This window comes from Phascolarctos cinereus, unplaced genomic scaffold (assembly GCF_003287225.1).
Source record: "Phascolarctos cinereus isolate Bilbo 61053 unplaced genomic scaffold, phaCin_HiC Scaffold_2;HRSCAF=192, whole genome shotgun sequence".
Lineage (NCBI taxonomy): Eukaryota > Metazoa > Chordata > Mammalia > Diprotodontia > Phascolarctidae > Phascolarctos > Phascolarctos cinereus.
In genome coordinates this window covers 404,495,319-404,517,152 of record NW_027555625.1, presented here as the reverse complement: position 1 = coordinate 404,517,152, position 21,834 = coordinate 404,495,319, and the positions used below count along the sequence as shown (strand labels likewise).

The following is a 21,834-nucleotide window of genomic DNA, read 5'->3' as shown; positions in this document are numbered from 1 at the left end:
TTGAAGCTATCTATAGTCATCTAAAAATGCTCTAAATCGTGATTGCTTAGAGAAATGAAAATTAAAACAACACTGAGGCACCATCTCACGGCTATCAGATTGGCTACTATGACAAAAAGGGAAAATGATACATGTTAAAGGGATGTGGGAAAACTGTAGGTGTCAAGTGTTTGGTCTGAGGCCGGATCTGAACTCAGGTCCTCCTGACTTCAAGGCCGGTGCTCTATCCACAGCGCCACCTAGATGCCCCTAATCCAACCATTCTGGAGAGCAATTTGGAACTATGCCCAAAGAGCAACCAAACTGTGCAAGAAATACCACTGCTACATCTGTTCCCCAGAAATTAAAAAAAAAAAAAAAAGGAAAAATGGACCTATATGCATGAAAATATTTATAGCAGCTCTTTTAGTGGTGGCTAAGAATTAGAAATCAAGGTTGGGGAATGGCTGAACAACCTATGGTATATGACTGTGATGGATTATTGTGTTGTAATTAATGATAAGCAGGATGACTTTAGAAAAACCTGGAAAGACTTGCACGAACCGACGCAAAGTGAAATGAGCAGAACCAGGAAAATGTTGTACACAGGAAAAGCAATACTGTATGACGAAGAACTGTGAAAGACTTAGCTATTCTCAAGAATACAATGATCCAAGACAGTCCCAAAGGACACATGACGAAATATGCTATCCACCCCCAAAGAACTGATATTATCTGAACATTGACTAAAGCATGCTATTCTTTAAATGTCCTTCTTTTTTTACTTCCTTCTGTTTGAGTCCTCTTGTACAAAATGACTAATATGTAAATGTTTTACATGATTGCACATGTATAACCTGTATCAGAATACTTGCCATCTCAGGGAGGGAGAAAGGAAGAGAGGGAATAAGGGATACAGTCTGGAACTCAAAACTTAGAAATGTAAAAGATCGTTTTGACATGTAACTGGGGAAAAAATAAAATACCATTTAAAAACAGATTGCTGTTGAAAGTTGCTTGCTCATATCATTTGGCCATTTAAATACCAGGGATACCATATATGAAGATATGTCTGTGTGTATAAAAATGTATTTGTATACAAACATCAATATGTATACATATACATATATACTAGTTGTTTATATATTTTGGATACAAAATCCTTATCTGAGAAATTTTGAAAATAAGATTTTTTTTCCCATTTGCTTTGCAGGACACATTTTAGGAAACACATTGACAAGTTCTCCTAAAATCCTATTGTTTTTTGCCATTCTTTGTAACCTCAGTACTTGGCACAATGCCTGGCACATAGCAGGCACTTAAAACACTTGTTCACTTGACCCTGATAACTCACAGTGTGTGGGAATCTTGTGTTTTCAAAGACTATCCCTATAGAAGATGTTAGGATGTCACTGAAGACCTATCAAATTGGAAAGGGTTCAAACACAGCTGATGACCTGTACTTGAAGGCCAGACTGTTTCAAGAAGCTCATCACTAGTTTGGTAGTAGGCTGATAAATTGTATGGTCACAGCAAGTCTCAGAGACCATCTACATTATAAGCCAGTTGAAATGGAAGAGAGGCTAAATCTGCCTAAATCTGTTGAGATATGAGGAAAATTTTCTTAATTATTAGAGGCATGCAATGGTAGACTGGTTGACTCAAGAGGAACAATGTGTTCCCTATTATGTAAGTCTTCAAATGCAAGTTGGGAGATGACTGGTCAATGACTGATGTTCAGGTCTAGTCTGGGCTAGATCAATCAGTCAATACACATTAAGCACATACTATGTACTAGGCACTGTGCTAGGTATTGGGGATACAAAACCAGAAACGAAACAGTATCTAGATGCAAGATGCTTGCATCCTACAGAGGGAAATAACAAATTGTATACAAAATAAAAACAAGGTAATTTAGGGGAGGAAAGCTCTAGCATCTGGGAGATAAATGAAGAGATCATTTAGATGGTGTATGACCTAAACTTTGAAGCAACTAGTGATTCTAAGTGAAGATGAGGAGAGAACAAATCCCAGGCATGACCACCAACCTTTACAAGGATACAGAGAAAGAAAAATGGAATGTTAGGTGTGAAGAAGATCAAGAAGACCTGTTTGCCTAGATCAAAAAAATACGTGAAAGAGAAATGTATGACGCTGGGACGATAAATTGCGGCCAGGTTGTGAAAAGTTTTAAATGCCAGAGGAATTTGTATTTGATTCTACAATAGGGAGTAATTAGTTTATTCATCAATCAACTGAAACTGCCATCTTCAACGTTACTAACAATCTCTTAATTTCCAAACATATCTCAATCTTGATCCTCTGGACCCCTGTAGCCCTTGACATTGTCAGTCACCTTTTCCTTGGTATTCTCTTGTCTTCAGGTTTTTTATGATACTTCTCTCTCCTGCTTCTTCCCCTACCCGTCAGACAGCTTTTTTTCAGTCTCCTTTGCTGGAGCATCCAAGTTATAGCAAGCTAATTATGGGTGTCCTCCCAAGGCTCTATCCGGGCCGTCTTCTTCATACGCATTTGCTTGATCTCATCAGTTCCCATAGATTCAATTGTCATCTCTGTGCAGATGATTCTCTGATCTATTTACCTAGTCCTAACCTCTCATCTGACCTCCAGTGTTACATTTCCCACTAACAATTGCACATCTCTAACTGGATGTTCCATAGACAATTTAAATTCACTATGTCCAAAAGAAAACTCATCATTTTCCCTCCAAAATTCTCCTTTCTTCCTAATTTGCCTTTTACCGTCAAGGACTCTGCTACCTTCCCATTCACAAAGGCTCGAAAGCTGTCATCCTAAATTGCTCACTCTTTCTCACTCCATTTGCAATCTGTTGCCAACTCCTGTTGATTTCACCTTTTCATTATCTTTCATATCTTCCTTCTTCCTTCTTCTAACACTACAAGCAACCTGGGGCAGGCCCTCATCTCATGCCTGGACTACTTCAACAGTCTTTTGGCTGTTGTCCTTGTTCTCATCTCTCCTCCACATAGTCTCACCACTTCCCCTATACCCCCATTCTCTAAACTGCTATGGCTCCCTATCTTTTCCAACTCAATATAAAATCCTGCTTATTGAAGGCCCTTCATAACGCAGCCTTTTCTACCTTTCCAGTCTTCTTTCACCTTACTCCTCTACACATACTCTTTGATCTAGTGGGTACTGGCCTTGCTGCTCCTCACACAGGACACTCTGTCTTAGGGACTTAATAAATGCTTGTTAATTTGACTGGACTTGCCCCAGTAAAGGAGACTGAGGAAAGGTCAGGAAGACCATGAGGGCATTGTCGTGAAAACCCCACGCGGAAAGATTAGCCAGGACAACAGAGTAATCGTGAGGTCAAGAAGGAGCTGATAAAAAGGTACTTATATAAGGAAATTCTGAGGGTCATTCTAACTCAGAGATTCTGTGATTCTATTAAGAAGCCTTCAAAGCCACCATAAGCCCAGTCAGAAGTGATTTGTCCTCCTACACTCTTGTAGTATTTTGAATCTCTCATACACAGTTCTCATGCACTACTTTATTTACATAATTTAATTCTCCTCATAAATTATAACCTTCTTTATAAACTACTCACCTTATCTTTTTACCCCACCTCAATGCCTACCATAGTGCTTTGCACATAACGGACACTGCTTATTAATTAAAATGACTTAATGAAAGGTAAAGGTCTTGACAATTAATGAGCTTCTCAGGTTATAAAGTATCTTTGATCTCCAAAATCTTCTATATACTCAGATGAGCATTTTTCATTTGACAGATCAGAGGTTGAGAGTGAGGAAACAGCAGTCATTGTTACAGGTGAATTTTAGTTAGTAGTTTATCTAAACAGGATGACTTCCAAAAAAAAGCACACACATAAAAATAAGTTGCACTAGATCAATAATTTCATAAGTTTTTTTTAATTTAGTAAAATCAGAATCATAATATTAGGTAATACAAAAATTCCTTGATTTCTTTACATCATTAATACTTACCCCATATGGTTTAAAAAGGAAATAAAAAATTTCCCCACACATCTGCATATTTTACAAATTTCAAAAGCATCTCTTTGAAATGCATTTGAAAAATACAACGTACACATATGAATTTAAAACACAAGTTACTGCAAAAATGGAAATTACTTCCTTTACAAAGAGTTCCCATCTTTCAGCATGTTGCCCACACTAATTTCACAAACAAAAAAAAAAACCTTTTATTTTTCTTTTCTAATATACCTAAAGTACCCTTTTACTTGAATAAAAAAACACACAAAACTGGAACCATACATATATGCACATTCATTAATACTTTCAGTTATTATGGCAGCTTAAGTTATAACAATTACAAGTCTTTGAAGTATTGAGTATCTGAAAGTTCTAGTGCAGTTTTAAGTTATTAAACCTTAAAACATCATTAAAACTTTTAGGATACCTAGAATTACTTATGGAATTAGTAGTGTCAAAGTCTAAATGCCAAAAGTAATTACGGACTATTCTGTCAAAGAAATATAAATGAAGTAATGGTACAATGAGTCATATTTCCATCCACAAATTGAAGCTTATCAGAAATAATCTTACAATCGAAGGTGCTGACCACCAGCCTTTTTTGGGGGGAGAGATTGCAAATTGTACTTTATTTTTACTAAGCAAATAATTTTATTGTTGAGGGCACTGTGTCTGAGTTGGTTTGGAAGACACATAAAGGGTAGTGTATGTTTTCTTTAAAGTTTTTCTCTCAGGTTTGCTTGCAGTGTCTTTCCCCTCTTTAGCTTCTGTTTGGAGCTTCGATTCAGCAGCTAATAACCTACAGGTAGCAAAGCATCCATTCTAAATTCCAATTATTTATGAAAAGAAAGTTCAAAATAAAAATTCTACTGCAAAGAACTTTAGTGACTCAGCCAAACTATATCCCCTCACAAATAAAAAACAAAGAGTATTCTCAGACCGTTAAAAAGGTCCAGTCATTGTTTCACCTAGGGGACCATTTTTACATTTGTACTTTTCATTTAAAAGGTTACTAGCTTTTTTTATTTTAAATATCATCTTAGATTGAGAGCTGGAAGGGACCTCTTTGGAAGTTACTTATTTCAACCAACCAATTCTACAGATGAAGAAAGGCGGCCCTAACAGGTTAACTGATTTATCTAAGGTCACAAAATCATTAAATAGTAGAGTCAGGATTCAAACACAGGCCCTCAATTTCAAATCCAGCATTATTTCCTCTTTATAAATCAATAATTCACCAGCCATGAACAAGTCTAACAATCAGGCTGTAACCAGCATGCTGTGCCTATTCACCAAACAAAAAAGCCCAAAAAACAGCACAGAGTATACATACATACACTGTGGACAATCATGCACACATGCAAAGAAAGCTGCGATTAGTGGATTTTAGAATCTGTACATTATAAACACCATTACCACCAAGTTGATTCTTTTTAACAAGTCTGTCAATTTTATGAGTCAAGCATGCAAGACAGGAAATATCATATAAACCTGAATTTTAGCTTGATTTAAAATGCATTGAAATTGCTTTAGTATCATATCATATATATATGTCTAATTATGTAGTTCAGCATAATAATCATTTCCAAAGACTAGAGAAAGTCCTAATTGGGCAAGTGGTCACAAAAAAAAGGTAGTATTTCGGGATTCTTTTGTGGACTTGAAAAATGTTAGTGTGCTACATAAATATGCACTCATTTAACATTAAGTAGCTATTTGCTTAAATAAATTTACCACATTTGTAAAGGACTGACAAAAAAGCAATAAAGAAAAGCAGCAAAGTTTGCATTATTCAATTCCGAGAGACTCCTACACAAACATACAGAAATCAAGCATACTTATACAATGAAGCACAGACATAGAAAAGTTAAATATAACTTGATGACTTGACTTTAACAACATCTGGAAAATGCGGCCTCAGATACTGTTTCTTAAAATTCTGGCTTTGGAACTGCCAAAGTTACATATTATGTACCTTACAGGTAACACTGCCAGTAAAGCAAGTTGTACATGCTTTGTTCAACATTCAGAGAAAGGAATTAATATTAGAACACTTCAACTTGTAAATGCTGTATTAAGAGACATCCTAATATAAAAGTTACAACACTGAGATTACACAGTTGCAAAACAATGAAGAATTGATCATGTGTTTCAAAATTACTAAATTTAGGTCTTATTTTCTACCTTTTAATATTAGGCTAATTGCATGGGCAAAATAAATAAATAACGATCGATGTTTTTATTGAAGCCAAAGAGAGCTTAATTGTTATATTCTCTCCTACAGCATTTAGATCCATTCTCCTCTACATTCAATAGACATTGAATAAATATTGCCTGCTGATTAAAAAAAGATTAAGGCTAAGTACATAAAGTAGCCTTACAAGGTGGAGTCTCTTATTCCGTTATTATAAGATAACTTTCTCAGTTTTTCCCACTCATCTACAACAGCAGTACTTTAAAATTCCTGCATAGGCAACCCTGTGGCACCCCGAAGTCGATTCTACCATTTCCTCATTATCATATCCCTTTTCTCCCTTCTCTTCTCCTTCCATAGCCCCTTCTTCTTCTCCTGGCAGTTTCCTTCCATTTGCCTTTCCTTTTTCTTCTGAGTCACACCTTGGTCCAGCCTTAGGCAGACTGTGGCATTCTTACCCTAATTTCACACCAAAGCTAAGACTACAGAAGTCAATAACCTCTGCTGGACACAGTTTCTTTCCACTAATTTGACACTTCTATTCTTCTCTACTCACAGACTCAATCATCCAAACTTCCTTAGTTTACTATTTTATCCCATCAACCCATTCCACTAACTTGCTCTTACTCACTTCTTTTCAGAAACTCCTTTATCCAAAGCCTATCTCTTTTTATCTCTTAAGGTAACTAGGCCCTCAAAAAGACACTTCCTTCAGAAGGTTTCCTGTACCTTGGTAACACCCACATTTAATCATGTAGAGACTAAATGCTTTACAGGGACAAGTTTAAATGATAAAACTAAAATGGATTAGCTTTGATTGTTAGAAACAGAATAGTATCTATCAAAGATACTTAAACTTCAAAAACTGACAACTTACTCAGGATCAAATCAAAGGTTAAAACAATTTTTCTCCCAGATGAAGTTTCTTAGGACATGTTCCTTTAGAAAGAAGGCAAGTGAAAGTTCCCCTCATGGCTACTACTAAACTAGTAAAAGTAGCATATTCATTCAAAGAACATGTTAGTAAATTTACTGTGATGTTTCTATTTTAAAGACAAAATAATCTTGTTACATGAAAAAGGCAATTCTAAATTTGAGAGCAGAGCTGCACTGCTTATGAGTCCTTTCTACCTGAGATCATTTTAGTCTTTTTTAGAGTTTTGGGAAAGTTGAAGGGAGGCAGGTGAAGCTGAAGGATCACACTGCATGCAACACCAAGAAAACAGACAAAGAAACGGAGAGCACAGGTCATGCAGCGAAAGAAAACAGATGAAGGTGCCTGCCCACTGCCTTGAGGAGACACTAGAGAGGTCACTGACCTGGAAGGATTAGCAGCGTTGCCATCTCTTTCAAGTAAAACTTTTGGACTGGACGTAATGCCAATGATTTTCACGCACTTCTTTTCCTTCAGAGGTTGTTCATCCACAGGTGGGGTTTTGGGGAGAGAGAGTGTCACAGCTGAATTCCCAGAATTCTCTGACGGTCTTTGGTTTTCTCCTCCTAGATTACTGGCAGAGGAGTTGGTCTCACTGTCAGAGGTTAAGTTAGAAGGGTCTTCTAGGACAGTGCTAGCCGAAGCTTCATCTTTAGACAGAGGCACATCCAGGGGCAATTTCTCACACTTTTTTTTATGTACAGGTATTTCAACTGGCTCTGAGAAGAAAAATATTTCAAACAGGTTAAAATAATGAGCTTTAAAAAAATACTAGATGCCACTGACGTTCATTTTTTAAAAAAATATTCTCACTGTCAATGTATGTTTATTAAAATACACTGAGAGTTAAGCTCTGAGCTAGGCACTGGGGAGATACAAAGACAAGTATGACATAATTCCTACCCTCAATGTCTTACAGACATCACAATCAACCCTTATAGAGGGCACAGTCTGAAAGATACTTTACCATCTTGTTACTTTTTTTTCCCCATGACTTCAAATTCTGATTTCTTAGATCTGTTCCAAGTGGTAACATTTGATAACTTTCTGGGTATGATGTAAATCTAGCTGCCAGTTAAGGAATACCACATCTTCAAATGATCAAAACTGAAGGATATCAAGAGGGAGGAAAAAGATGTATGCATGGTAAGCATGAAGAGGAAGTCAGATTTACCAGCGAAGAACTGTACAAAAGTGGCAGAGATATGTATGGCTGAAAATAGAAGTAGGCCAATCACAGAGTGAGAGTGTGGAATAACCAATAAACAGTCATATGTCACAGGTATCTACACAATGTCAAGAGATCTCGAAGAAAGCTACCAGTATGTATACCTGGAGAGCCACCTGTTATGGTTACAGGCAGAACAAAGAAGCTGACATGAGAAGAAAGAGCTATTTTGTTTTTAAATATATGTCCAATTTGTGTGAACTTGAGAAGTGATATAGCATGGCTTTTTAAACGAAAATGTTTTTGAAAATAATGAAAATCTCTGGAAAGATCTCAATATAATTTAAAGATTTAGAGAAATAGAATTATTCCCAAGCTTCTTGGCTACAGATTTTTTTAAGAACAAATACCACATATCATTATATCATAAACTCATCATCCAGAAATTCAAAGAAGATTACTAAGTGATTAAGTGCATCAAGATGCAATGGGCAAGTGCACATTCTAAAATAAACTAATTTAAAGCATAATCATATACGGAGACTGTATTAAAAGAAACAAAAAAATGTAAAGATATTAAAATGGGTACCTTCTGATCAGAGTCTTTACAAAACTGCATCAACTATATATAGCCTAATTTGTGTAAAAGTGTTCACATAGTCATTAGTAGGGCTATAGCTGAAAAATCAGTATTTTTAAGTCTACTCAGTTTATACATTTTCTTTTAAATTATATGACTTAAAAAACAAACAAAAAAAATTATATGACTTACATACCTTCAGGTTCATATTTCATTTGCAGTTCATCTAGTTTAACTCTCAGGTTCATATTTTCACTTTGGAAAAGCTGGAGATGCCTTTCATTTGCAAAAAGCTTTCTCTCTACCTCCAAAACCCGCTGGCTCTCATATAATGCCTTCATCCGCTGTAAGGATAGTTCATCTCTAACTTTTTCAATCTCTTTGCTATGGGAAAAAAATGACTAATCGCTGTTAAAACAAGTTAATGTTTTTTTTAAGGAATGCATCTAATGTTTTAAAATACCAAATGTTACATAGCATCAAATTATGTGTCACTAAAAAAATTAGTTTACTTTAACCCCTCATTAAAACAGCTGTTACTTTTCTACAGGATACTTAATAAAGTAGCATCAGAAGTCAAACAGACTCAAATTGTAGTAGTCCTCATGAAAATTTCTCAGTTAAGAAACAGTGCTTAAAATCAAAACAGATCAGAGAAGGGGAGGACACAATGTGCCCTATCTATTTTTACTGTGGGAATTCTTTGAAGTTTAGAATGAAGGAAGTAATTTTACCCTTTAGAAAACATAAACAAATTTAGAAAGACATTTTTAATATTCTATCCATGAAAAATTAAAGCATATTTCATTGTGACATAAATTTAAAAAACTGAAAGTGGAGAATTAAACCATTATTTTGATCACATTAGTATTTGTTTTGTTTTGTTTTTTTACCACTTTCATTCTTAATTTTGAGCTTATTTTTGAATTTTGAACCCAGAATTTTGAAAAAAAATTGCAATGAAATACATTGTATAGAAGCAAATGGAAAAAAAACCCTGCTATTTCTCTACACCCTACCTACTTCTAATACTTACTTTGAGTTTTCAAGCTTCATTTGAAGTAAATCAATATAATATGTATTATCCTCTGGAGTACACGAGCTATTAGAGGGCTTAGATTCCATGTTTTCATATAAATTCTGAAGAAAAGAATCATAATCATCACAAAATATACAACAAATAATATGCAATATACTGACTTCTAAAATTGGATAGAAATATGTTTAAGAAATTTTGATTTTTTTTTCCTTCATAGTGCCCAAACATGGAAAACTTAGAGGTGGAAAAGAACCTGAATAATTTTTAAAAATGAACTAATTTCATCTGATGATTAAAAGATTATTATAGAATTAATGCAAATACTTAGTTGAAACCATATGAAAATATTCCAAGCCAATAAAGTTTTATACCTAAAAGATCAAAATGTTTAACATTTTTCAGCTATAGAAAACTATTAAAAAGGTGTTATACATACCTTAAATTTCTCTAGCTGCTTTATTTTCACTAAAAGATTTTCTACTTCACCATTCTTCTGCTCTAACATAGCCTGCAAGCGTTCCAGCTGCTCAAATTCTGTTTGTGACCCTTTCATCTGGAGCAGTGTGGCAATTTGTAACTAGAAAAATGAAACAGTCTTCATAAGCTAAATTAAAAAAAAAACCCAGAAAACAGAATTGGATAACCAAGACTTATTGGTACACATATTTATTCTAATGGCATTGCTTCAGTTCATTCTTAAAATGAATACAGTAATATATCATATATTTGTGGTTTGATATGAAATACATCTGCCAGTATCTTTTATTTTAAAATACACATAAAAGACAAAAATCATATTTAAAGTGGAAAGGAAAACAGGGATCAAGAGAATTTAAATTTTTTCATGTCAATCTGCTGTTTTGCTATTTTTTAAGCACATAAGGCTTTCTAACGACTTAAGAAATTTTCAAAATTTCAATTAAGAGTGAGCTATCACATAGAAACTAAGTTATTCTATCAAAAAAAATTTTTTTAAAGTATCCATGAGTTCTGAGCAACCCAAGACATGATGTTGGTTGCTTTAGGTTGGTGAGAATATCTACTTCTCCCTCTACAACTTCTTACCTACTACCTTCCCCCTGTTCCTACTCTTCCTCTTCTGCCCCAGGAGCCAGTACTACTTTAAGCAAGAAGAGTTTCGAGAATCATTGATCAACAGGTAGGGATGACGAGATCCCTGAACATGAACAAAATCAAGACATCTCAGGCTGTTTGAAGATGACATACCTGCAGGCTGCCATCCATCTAATCATGAGTCTTTTAGCATAACACCTGTAATCTGATTTATCATAAATACTTAAGTGCCATGAAGACTTGTACTGTACACAACTGTATGCTGCATCATAGATGGGTGGGGGTGTGTGTGTGTGGGTGTATGTGGGTGTGTGTCTACTAGTTCCTACCGCTACCTTGATCTCACTGGGAGTGTTACACCAAGAAGAGATGTGTTCTTGACCTTAAAGTGGAGCTATTCATATCAGTTACTTTCAAAAGAGCTGGAACATATTATAAATGAAGAACAATAGTGGCTAAATATACTTTTGCTAACTGGCTTTAGGAGTTCAACAACCATATGTTTCAATGTGTTAAAACTCTGGAATGCTACCCATTTAAAAGCTGGAGATTTCCTGAATGGGAGGAGGGGGGAGGGGAAATGAGAGGGAAGAGGTGTGATGTATGTTTTCTATAGGATGACCTGCAGCTTTTGGCTTTTTCTTCAGAGAATACATTTGTTTAAATTTCTCAATATCAGTACCATGCACAATTACAAATAAATGCTTGACCATTATCCCAGACCTTCATTCTCTGCATCTGTTCTCTATTAAACGAGTGCTGTTTTTGAAGAGATTGATACTTGACTTTCATACTGATCAACTGTCGTTCCATTTCCGCCCTCCGATCTTCCACCTAGAAAACATCACTTTTTAAATACTTCCTTGAGTAGCAGAAAAGATGTAATGCTCCACTGGTTAACTCAGTATTCAGATTGTAAGTACCTCTGCAAACAAAGAGTTGCCTTTACTGTTGGGGTCCAAGGCCTGCCGCAATGCATGATCCAATTGTGCCTGTAGATCCTGATTAGTTATGCGAGCTTTCTAAATTAAAGAAGAAAGCCTAAATAATATTCGTAAATTCAAAAACCAACCAAAGGCTAGAGACAGAGGAGATCAGTGAAAATATAATACCTCTAATGCATTAAAGTAAGAAACAACTTCTTTCTCTCTGTCTTCTTTTTCCCCTTGAAGGCATTCTAGTTGGTGCTGTAAGTTGTTATTAATAAGTTCTAGTTGTTCTTGTCTGTACTGCAGCTCATTCATTCTTTCTTCAAGGCTGGCCTGTTCGAAATGGAAAAAAACCAAACCAACTTAAAAAGCTACTTTCATAAAGAACTTTTCAGTTAGCTGCTCTTCAGGTTATCCCAGTAAACACATGGGGCTACGAGGGACTGTGGATAGACCAAGAAGTTCAGATCCATGAAGATCACAGTTCCAGTAGTACTTCAGACACTTAAGAGCTCTGTGACCCTGAATAAGTCACTTAATCTCTCTCAGCTTCAGTTTCCTCATCAGTAAAATAAAGGTGTTAGACTCAACGGCTTCTAGAAGGTCTCTTCCATTGATAAACTGACGATCCTATGAAAAGGTAAAAAGGAAAATGCACAAAGTATGGGACCAAAAGCAGCTTAACCGCCTGGTTGGGAACCAATGGTAGGTCCTAAAGGCCTTCTGTCTGAGAATTTGTTTTTCCTTTAAAAAAAAAAAGTTTTATTGATGCCTTTTACTATTATATCAGAGCCAATCTAACACTCCAACTCCCTCCTCCTCAATTGGACCTTCCCTTCTGACAAGGGATAATTAGGCAATAACATCTGATATAATGGCAATTTAATACAATCTACTGTCTTAGATATCACTTGGATATCTCAGCCGCTATCGGGTGGTATTATTTCTTTGTTCTTCAGCACTGTCAGTTACTCAGATTACAAATTTTTTTATAGATCCTTTGATTTACACATTACTGTAGTCATTGTATTCCAGGTTCTCTTGGTTCTACCCTAGCATTTGTCATCTTTCCCGATTTTCTGGGTATAAGGTAAAACCTCACAGTTATTTTAATTCACATTTCTATTACCGTGGTGATTTGGAATATGTTTTAAAATAGTCATTCATATTTTTCAATTTTCTTTTAAAACTGTTTGTTCTTAACCTTTGACTACTTATCTATTTAGGATTGGTTCCTAGTATTAATACATTTTTGTCAATCCTCAATATATTAGCTATCAGAATTTTATCAATGATATAAGATAAAAATATTTTTCCTCATTCTCATTTTTTCCTATCTTTGCAAATGATTTGCACAAAAGCAGTTTAATTTTATGTGATCAAAAATGATTTATTTTTTATGATCACCTTTCTCTTGTTTAATAATTTTCCCCTTAGTTTTAGGAGAGTGGAATATATCAAACCTAGCTGATGTGGGTTGTTTTGAAGTACCTTCTTTTCTTTTCTTTTCTTTTTTAATAAGAGATGGCTTACTGAGAAGGAGTAAAAGGGGAAAGATAGGTTCAGAAATGAAAGTGATGTTTAAAAAAATGCAAAAACAATAAAATCTAAAAATTTTTAAGAGAACTAAAAAAAGAACTCTCCCTCTAACAAAAAGCATGAAAAGTACCTGATCTTATTATTTACTTTTGCTGTGGGACTTTTTAATTTTAGTTTATGTACCCATTTTAGTATAAGATGTTGGTCTAAATTTAATGTCTATCCAAGTCCTTTCAACTTTCCCCAGAAGTTGTACCAAGTAGTTTTGATGATGGCTACTTTATAATACAATTTGAGGCCTGACAATATTATCCCTTCTTTATTTATGCTTTTTCTCAATATTACACTTGAGATTTTAGGCCTTTTGTTTTAGATGAATTTTATTCTGTCTAGTTCTACAAGTCATTTTATATTGGAATAGCCCCAACCAAGAGTAATGAATCTCTCTCCAATTACTGAAGTCTCTCTTTATTTCTGTAAAGTATTTTATAGCTGCAGTTACATAAATCTTGCACGTGTGTTGGTAGGTTAACTCACAGACATTTTATGCATTTCGTCTCCCTGAAAGCTTAGGTTTCCTGCTGGTAATCAAATCACAGCATAGGATTGTAGGAATGCAAACTTCACGCATGACAATTTTCAATTTCAACCCTGTTTTAGACTTGAAATATGGGTCTAATCTTTGGTCACAACATTCACCGTCTACCAGTATTAAATAACTGTTATTTCGTGATGGACTAGCCACTATAGCGTAAGCATCACATTAAACTTAAAATTAAAATATGCCCTAGGTCTCCAAAAAAGATGATACAGCATTTTCTAACGAGATTAATAAAAGTTAGATCAATAACCATTTCGTCTTGAAAGTTAGCTCATTTACTTTAAGAGACAGAAAAGAACTTCCATACTATAAAAAACAACTAAAACAAAGAATCAGGAAATTGTATGCTATAAATCCATACCTTTACACTTTCCAACTCAGTTATCTCAATCTGAAGACTCAGCATTTCGGAAGACATAGTCTCATGTACACGCTCAGACATTATCCGCAGTTCCTCTGATTTAGCAGACAAGATTTCTTTCTGATGTTCTACTTTGTGTTTCAATTGTTTTTCACTTAGTCGGGCTTCATCTAACTCAGCTTTCAATTTTTCTATCTTAAAAAAAAAAAGTACAACTGATGTAAAAAGTAACCAAAAGTCATTATAGGTAATTGTGGGAATCTGTAGTTGGGAAAAAGTATTATATTTAGAAAACTAAAGGTTAATGTAATAATTTTAGAATGAAATCCTTCCAAAATATATCACAGAACTGCAAGTTTTAGCAAACAGAATATGCTGGACATAATTCAACATCTTTTTAATTTAACTTTTTTTTTTCAATTAACAAAAATCTATTTTCTCTCCCTCCTACCTCTCCCAAACAGGGGGAGGGGGTGGTGGTGGTGGAAACTCTTGCATCAAATATGCACAGTCAAACTAAACAAATTTCCACATTGGCCATGCCCCCAAAAACCTGTCTCATTCTAAATTCTGAGTCCACCATTTCCATGAAGAGGTAAATAGCACGATCCATCATGAGTCCTTTGGAATCATGTTTGGTCAATAAGTTGATAAGAGTTCTCAGGTCTTTCAAAGTAATTTGTCTTTAGAGTATTATGATATAAATTGTTCTCTGGTTCTGCTCATTTCACTCTGTACCAGTTCATACAAGTCTTTACAGGATTCTCTAAAACTGTCCCCTCCATTTCATCACATTTATATAGCATAATATGTTCAGCCACTCCCCAACTGAGGGACACTTCTTTTGTTTACGGTTCTTTAACACTACAAAAAAAGCTCCTATAAATCTTTTTTACATATAGGTCTTTATTCTATTTACTCGATGTCTTTGGGGTATAGTCTAATAGAAGTATTCACTGGGTCAAAGGGTATGCACAGTTTTGTGACATTCTGAATACTAACAACCATGGGAAAGACTGCCCCAGATGACTACATGAGAAATACAAATAAAAATAACTCTTAAGGCTTCACTTCACATCCAGCAAACTTGAAATGATAAAAAATGGAATAAGTCAATGTTAGATGAGGTATGGAAAGACAGGTACACTAATACTAATAGTGGAGACGTAAAGTGGTCCAACCATTCTGGAAAAGAGTTTGGAATTATGTTAAAAAGTGGTGAAAACGTCCACAGAGGCCCCCAACTGAAAGGTCCCATGAACACCAAAGCATTCATAAGCAGCACTTTTTGTGGTAACAAAAAACTGTAAGCCAAGTAGATGCCCTTCGACTGCAGAAGGGCAGAACGAATTGTGGCACATGAATGATGAGATGTTACTGAGCTATAAGAAATACAAAGAATTCTAGGAAGTTTGAAGACATATGACCTGATGCAAAGTGAAGTTAGAAACAGGAAAATAACACACATAAGAACTTCAACAAAAATAGAAAGAACAAAAAAAAATGAAACTGAATATCATTTAATTATAATGACCAAAGCTGGCCTCCAGACAAGGATGATAGAACATGCCTCTTGTACCTCCCTTTCTTCTCTGCACAGAGGTGTGGGACAATAGGTGTGGAACACTGCATATACTGTCACAGTCAGCTGATATGTTGATTAGTTTTGCTGAGGAGCATTTCCCCCCCCCCTTTCTCTATTCTTGTTACAAGGAAGGCATGGTTGGATGAAAATGGGAAGAGAGAGGGATAAACTGGGAAGTGAATGTGACATAACAAGACACAAATAAAAGTCTGAAAAGGATGACAATCCAAACCTTGTTTTTCAGCTCGTTCACTTCCTGCCCGTGGCTCCTTGACAGCTGTTCTTCCAATGTATCCAGCTGTAATCTCTGCTGCTGCCTAATAGCATCACATTCAGAGTTCAAACTCTCCAACATGCGGTTTTTAAGTTCAACTTCTCGATGAAGAGTAAATTTTTCTTGTTCATAATTCTAGGGAAAGATTCAATTACAATACAAATGCAGTAAAACTAATTGAGGTTATTACATAGATACATTTCTCACCCACCACTGCCCTGGAAGTGGAAAACCAATTAGGATACAGCTTTGTGTAGCAGAAATGGGACCTATGTTCAAAATCTGGCTCTGCTACCAATTACTTTACATTGCTATGCCTCAATTTCCTCATCTGTAGGCTAAAAATGATATCTGCATTATTTACCTCACCAGAGCTGTTTTAAGAATGGAACACAATGTATGTTCAGTGCTGTCTATGTGGTAAAGCTCCATAGAAGAGGTCAGTTACTATAATAATAGGTGAGGTGTGAGTCTATGAGAACCTAGATAAGGTTAGTGACGATAAGAACAGAAAAAGGCGGCAACAAATGTGTTTTGCAAAAAAAAAAATCATCAAGAAAAAATAAAGTCAGTGACTAAAAGATGGTTGCACTGCTGACTCAGGAAAAATAATCAATTTAGATGTGGAAAGGCAAACGAATTTCATTTTGGACCTTTCAAATTCAACTTATAGAATGTGAGAGGTGAGAGTTGAGAATTGTAATGGTCCTCAGTAAGCACTCAATGTAATGTCCTTTCTTCCTAATGTGAGAGAGGACAAAAGGATTGGGCTAGAGATAATGATTTGAGAGGCAGTATGACTTGGAGGGCCAGTCAAGAAGACCTGGATTTAAGTGCCATCTCTCACATTACTGGTTTCACAACAGGCAGGAGAGTCACTTCACCTCTCAGTACCTCCAAGCAACTCTAACTCTCTAAGTGACAGAGCAGCTACTGATCAGCATTCCTAGAGAGAGAGTTTTCTATAGTGATTACCTACAATACAAACAAAACCCACAGGACCAGTATTCTACCCCACACCTACAAAAAAATAAAATAACCTTGATTGGCATGAGCGCAGAAGGAAAAGTACACCAAGCTGTAAGAAAGTGACTGGTTAATGAGAAAACTGTAGAAACAGAACAGCACAGGGCTGAGGACCTAATTTTGGTAAATGCCAACAGTTAGAGATTGAAAGAAAAAATAGGAAATCAGGAAGGATCTCCTCTTAATTCCCATTTTTCATTTCACTCACTTGTATACTTATCTCTTCTTTATGCCTGGATTAATTTCCCAAATGACAGGGATAAAGGTAGTCCCCCTCCTTTATAAAAGAATAAACCTCAGTAAATGCTATCCATATAAATGACTTTAAAAAATGGGGTTATTTAAACAGCACTGTCCGAAAATAATTTAACCAAATTGAATTTTGTGACATAAGAAACCAAACTGAACGTGTAAAAGACTCTAAATCTGATTCTTCCTACCAATCTATATACAGGCACTTTTCTTTCTTTTTCTTTTTTCCTTGAGGCAATCAGGGTTTAGTGACTCGCCCAGGGTCACACAGCTAGTAAACCTGTCAATCGTCTGAGGCTGCATTTGAACTCAGGTCCTCCTAACTCCACAGTTGGTGCTCCATCCACTGCACCACCTAGCTACCACCTCTGCAGGCACTTTCCAAAGTTCATTTTTAACTCTGCCATTCTGTCACTGAGCTTTCCTAAGAGAAATTATTTCATCATAAAGATGAAATTAATCTCTAAAGGGAAAAACCAACAACTAATTTCACTACTAGGAAATAAAATCTTCCCCAGCAAAAGTCCTCCTTGCAAATCTAGTCCAAATAAAGAATCCTACCTCTGTTGTGGTCATTATTTCACTTCTCATTTTGTCCAATTGGTTCTGCAGCTCACTTTGGCTCTCCAACAGCAGTAAACCATACTGTGCTGCTTTCATCCGCTCTTCTTCAGCCTCTCTGAGCTGCCGACGAAGATTCAAAACTAACTCTGACTCCATTTTATTTCTCTGCTTTCAGTCTATGAGGAAAAAACCAACACTAAAAGTTAGAGCTCATGCAAAATTTAACAAAAAAAATAAAAATAATGGCAATGTGAAATTGTAGTTTCCACGTGAAAATTGAATATATTATTTCCTGAACTGTTAGTAATCAAATGTTTTCTTTATCCAAAAATTAGTTTTTATTACTTGTGATTTGAACTCAAATCCAAGCATAAAATTAGTTTGAATCAACTTAAAAGTGGTCTTAAAAAATTAATAAGAAAAGCAGATTCGATGTTATTACCTTCATTAAGTACATAATTAACAAGGAAACAAGGAGAATCAAAAAAACTTTCACATTAAAATAGCGAGCTTGCTACTTAATTTGAACAAAATTTACACTGTAACCCAAGAAACCTTATGCTTTTAGTAGTTTCAAAATATATCAGTTAACTTTCCAGATGCGTAAGTTTACCTCCTTAAAAACAAAACCACTGGAGGTTAGATCCTTCCAAAAAAGATTTTATTAAAAAGATGCATAAATAACCTATTTAGGGCATGGCAGCATTGCTCTTAGTCTAAATTTTCCAAAGACAAGGTTTCAGCTTACATCTTTTTTAAATGTTCTTTTAACTTATACTCTGGAGTCTCTCATCTTTCAAATTTTATTCACTATCTTTTAAAAAGAACTGAACTCAGCTTTTGTTTTACAGCAAAAGGTTCAGACCATCAAAGAAATTCCCCTTCCCTCCCCCATTAGCTTTTCTAGGTTTCAAGTTTGCAAACGTAGCCCTAAAATGTTAATTCTGAGGAACGGGCCAAAGAAATGCAAATCCTACTGAAACACCATTAGACACCTGGCTTCCAGCTAGACAGAAGACGGTCCAAGCGGGCTTAAGTCAAAAGTATTAAGAGTTTCACCTTTTCCCTCTCCATAGCCAGAAATGAGATGCCAGTAACCCATTCCAACATCCCATCAAAAGCCTCTACCTCCAGTTGATAACTTAGTGCGCGCCCACACGTTCCCAACCAGGTCCTTCTTATAAGACGTGAACCCGGTCCTAGTTTGCACTCTGCTACTGAGGCACGCGGTTATTCTTTTCTGGGCCTCTATGTCTTCAGTTGTAAAATGCACATATACATTGGTTTAGATGACTTCTAAGTCTCTACGGGTGCCTTTTTTTTGGGGGGGGGGGACGTAGAGGATTAGGAACAGGAATGCCCGTGATTCAGGTGACGCAGGGACTCCTGGTGTGAGAACTTCTTCCACAGAGGCGATTCTTCTGTAACTTCACTCTTAGGGCTGGGAGCCGGCCCAGAGACCGCAGGCTGCGTGGCGCCGGAGCCCGACTTTCCCAGCCTCGCCTGCTCCCCGCAGCCTGCCTTCTCCCGTCAAGGGCTCTCCATCTAGTCCTCCCAAGAGTCTCCGGGGGGCACGGGGCGGGCGGCCCCCAAGGTAACTCAGCTTGGGCATCCGGGAGGATCCTTCAGGATTCAGCTCGGCCTTGACCTCTCCCCGCGTAAAGCAGCCGCTTGTTCCGGACCGCCCCTGCCTCGCGGGGCCTGCTCCGGCGGGGGCGCGCTCCCGGGAGCGGGGCGGCTCACTCTGCCCTCTGTACCGCGCGGTCGCGGGGGGGGGGGGTATTCCTTCGCGGGTTGAGGTTACACTCGGAGCTCCGCGGTTGTTCAGTCGTGTCCGACTCTTCCTGACCCCGCTGGGGGTTTTCTCGGCAGAGACGCTGCTTGACATTTCCTTCTCTAGCTCATTTTACAGAGAAGGAAACGGAGGCAAACGGGGCTAAGGGGCTTGCCCGGGGTCACAGAGCCAGTACAAGTCTAAGGCATGACTGGAACCCAGGTGCTCGGCCCTCCCCCAACAACAGGCTCAAGGGATTCTTTAAAAAAACAAAACCAAAGGGAAAGCTTCATCCACGTGACCCTTCCTCCCCCACCCCCATGGGCGAAGCAGAAAAAGGAACACCGAACGCCGGCTGTACTGTCATCTGTCACCCCGAGCAAGTCGTTGAGTCCTTTTGAACCTCAGTTTCCCGGTCTGTAAAGCGACCGCCTGGGAGGTTCTTACGTCTACTAGGTGACCGCCCCTCCCCACCCTCCCCTTAATCCCGACCCCTCCCCACACACGCCTCTTCCTCCTCCCCCACTCCGCGCCCCCCAATTCCTCTCATCGCAGCACCCCCTCCCCACCCCCAATTAAGATGGGCGGTGTCCGGCCCCCCCCCCCCCGCACCGAGCCCGGACTCACCTACCGGCTCCAGAGAGGCTCCGTTGGGACGGCGCCAAGCCGGTTTGAATTCAGCTCCCGGGATGACTCGCCTTTCTCGCGAGAACCTCAGCTGCCGGAAGAGGAGCCTGCGCAAGCGCGCTGGGGCCGGAACGCCGACCGGGGAGCGAGGCGCTGTGGGCCTTCTGCGCATGCGTCGCCGTCTCCCAGCGCCTCTGGGAGGCGGCGTGGGGGTGGGGGCCCTTCTTTCTCGCCTTTTTTTTTGTTTTGTTTTTTAAGGCTATTGGCTTGTTCTGATGGCGCTTTCGTTGATGAGGAGGCAATTTCCAATCGTCTCTGAGAGCTCTCTGGAGCGCGGGTCATGGATATAAACCTTAGAGCGGGAACGCACTTGGAGGCTAGACAGGTTCAGATTCTGCTCTGGGGTCGCACAGCTGTAGTCTGAAGCGAAATACGAACCCAGCGCCCTTTCCATAGTGCCAAGCTGCTTCTCCAAAGGGCTGTGTGGCTTACCCAGTGTCGCGCAGACATGTTTTAATGAGAATAATAACCAACATGTATATAGCGCTTAGTATACACTAGGCACTGTGCTAAGGGCTTTACAATTATTAACTCATTTGATCCTCCCAATAACGTTGGGAGGGAGGTACTATTTGGCCCATTTTCCTTATGAGGAAACTGAGGCAAACAGGTTAAGTGACTTGCTTAGTGTCACACAGCTAGTAAGTACTTGAAGCTGAATTTGAACTCAGGGCTGCCTGGCTCCGGGCCAAGAGCTGTATCCGCGTCATCCGTATGTCTCAGGCTGAGCTTGGGGTCGGCTTCTTTCCATCTACTTACACCACACCACCTCCCACTACCTCTCAGAGTTATAATCCATATTGATATGTGTGACAATCCTTCCCTAATCAGAAACGGCCTCCTGCTCTTGGTACAAATTATTTGGGGCCGGAGGATAATCACATTTTGTTGGTTCAGGTCACCAGTTCCTTGCCTGAAAATGGAGTTTTCACCCATTCATTGAGAAATGAGTCAGCAGCGGACTGGGAGTCAAGAGCACACGGAGGGTCAGGAGCATACCGGGGCGGGGGGGGGGGGGGGGGGGGGGGGGTCAGGAGACCCAGGCTCTGGGACTGACTCCCTCTGTGACTTCATCCTGTTTGTTGTAGTGAAATGAAGCGTGGATAGGCAGTTCGAAGACCTGTCTTTGAATGCCAGCTTTATTACCACTTTTGTAGCCTGGCCTGAGTCTCTGGACTTCAGTCTTCTCATCTGCAATAATAATGATGACATTTACGTAGCACTCTTTTTCAAGTGTAAGTAGTAAATATCAGCATTCTACAGATTGGAA

The 21,834-nt window shown here is 37.9% G+C and overlaps 1 protein-coding gene across 8 annotated transcripts; it reads right to left on the bottom strand.

Moving 5' to 3' along the window:
- Positions 1-3,880: 3,880 nt before the first annotated feature.
- SPDL1 (spindle apparatus coiled-coil protein 1) lies at positions 3,881-20,592 on the bottom strand. Of its 8 annotated transcripts, XM_020992392.2 has the most exons (12): positions 20,505-20,592; positions 18,101-18,279; positions 16,220-16,396; positions 14,403-14,597; positions 12,085-12,234; positions 11,896-11,994; positions 11,696-11,806; positions 10,335-10,475; positions 9,896-9,999; positions 9,056-9,243; positions 7,497-7,830; positions 3,881-4,782 (listed from the first exon to the last, which is right to left on the bottom strand). In XM_020992392.2, the coding sequence occupies exons 2-12, from the start codon at positions 18,257-18,259 to the stop codon at positions 4,635-4,637; spliced, it is 1,806 nt and encodes a 601-aa protein (XP_020848051.1). In that variant the 5' UTR covers positions 18,260-18,279; positions 20,505-20,592; the 3' UTR covers positions 3,881-4,634. The 8 variants fall into 8 exon arrangements, with proteins under 8 accessions (XP_020848051.1, XP_020848052.1, XP_020848044.1 ...); XM_020992385.2 differs by lacking the exon at positions 3,881-4,782 and having other exon boundaries at positions 4,789-7,830; XM_020992387.2 differs by lacking the exon at positions 3,881-4,782 and having other exon boundaries at positions 4,789-7,830; positions 20,509-20,592.
- Positions 20,593-21,834: the final 1,242 nt, after the last annotated feature.

Coding starts and splice junctions, on each gene's coding strand:
- SPDL1 (XM_020992385.2), bottom strand. CDS start 18,259: ATGGAGTCAGAGTTAGTTTTGAATCTTCGTCGGCAGCTCAGAGAGGCT. Junction 16,397..18,100: donor AAATAATGACCACAACAGAG/GTAGGATTCTTT, acceptor ATCTTTCCCTAG/AATTATGAACAAGAAAAATT. Junction 12,235..14,402: donor CTGAGTTGGAAAGTGTAAAG/GTATGGATTTAT, acceptor CATTTCGAACAG/GCCAGCCTTGAAGAAAGAAT.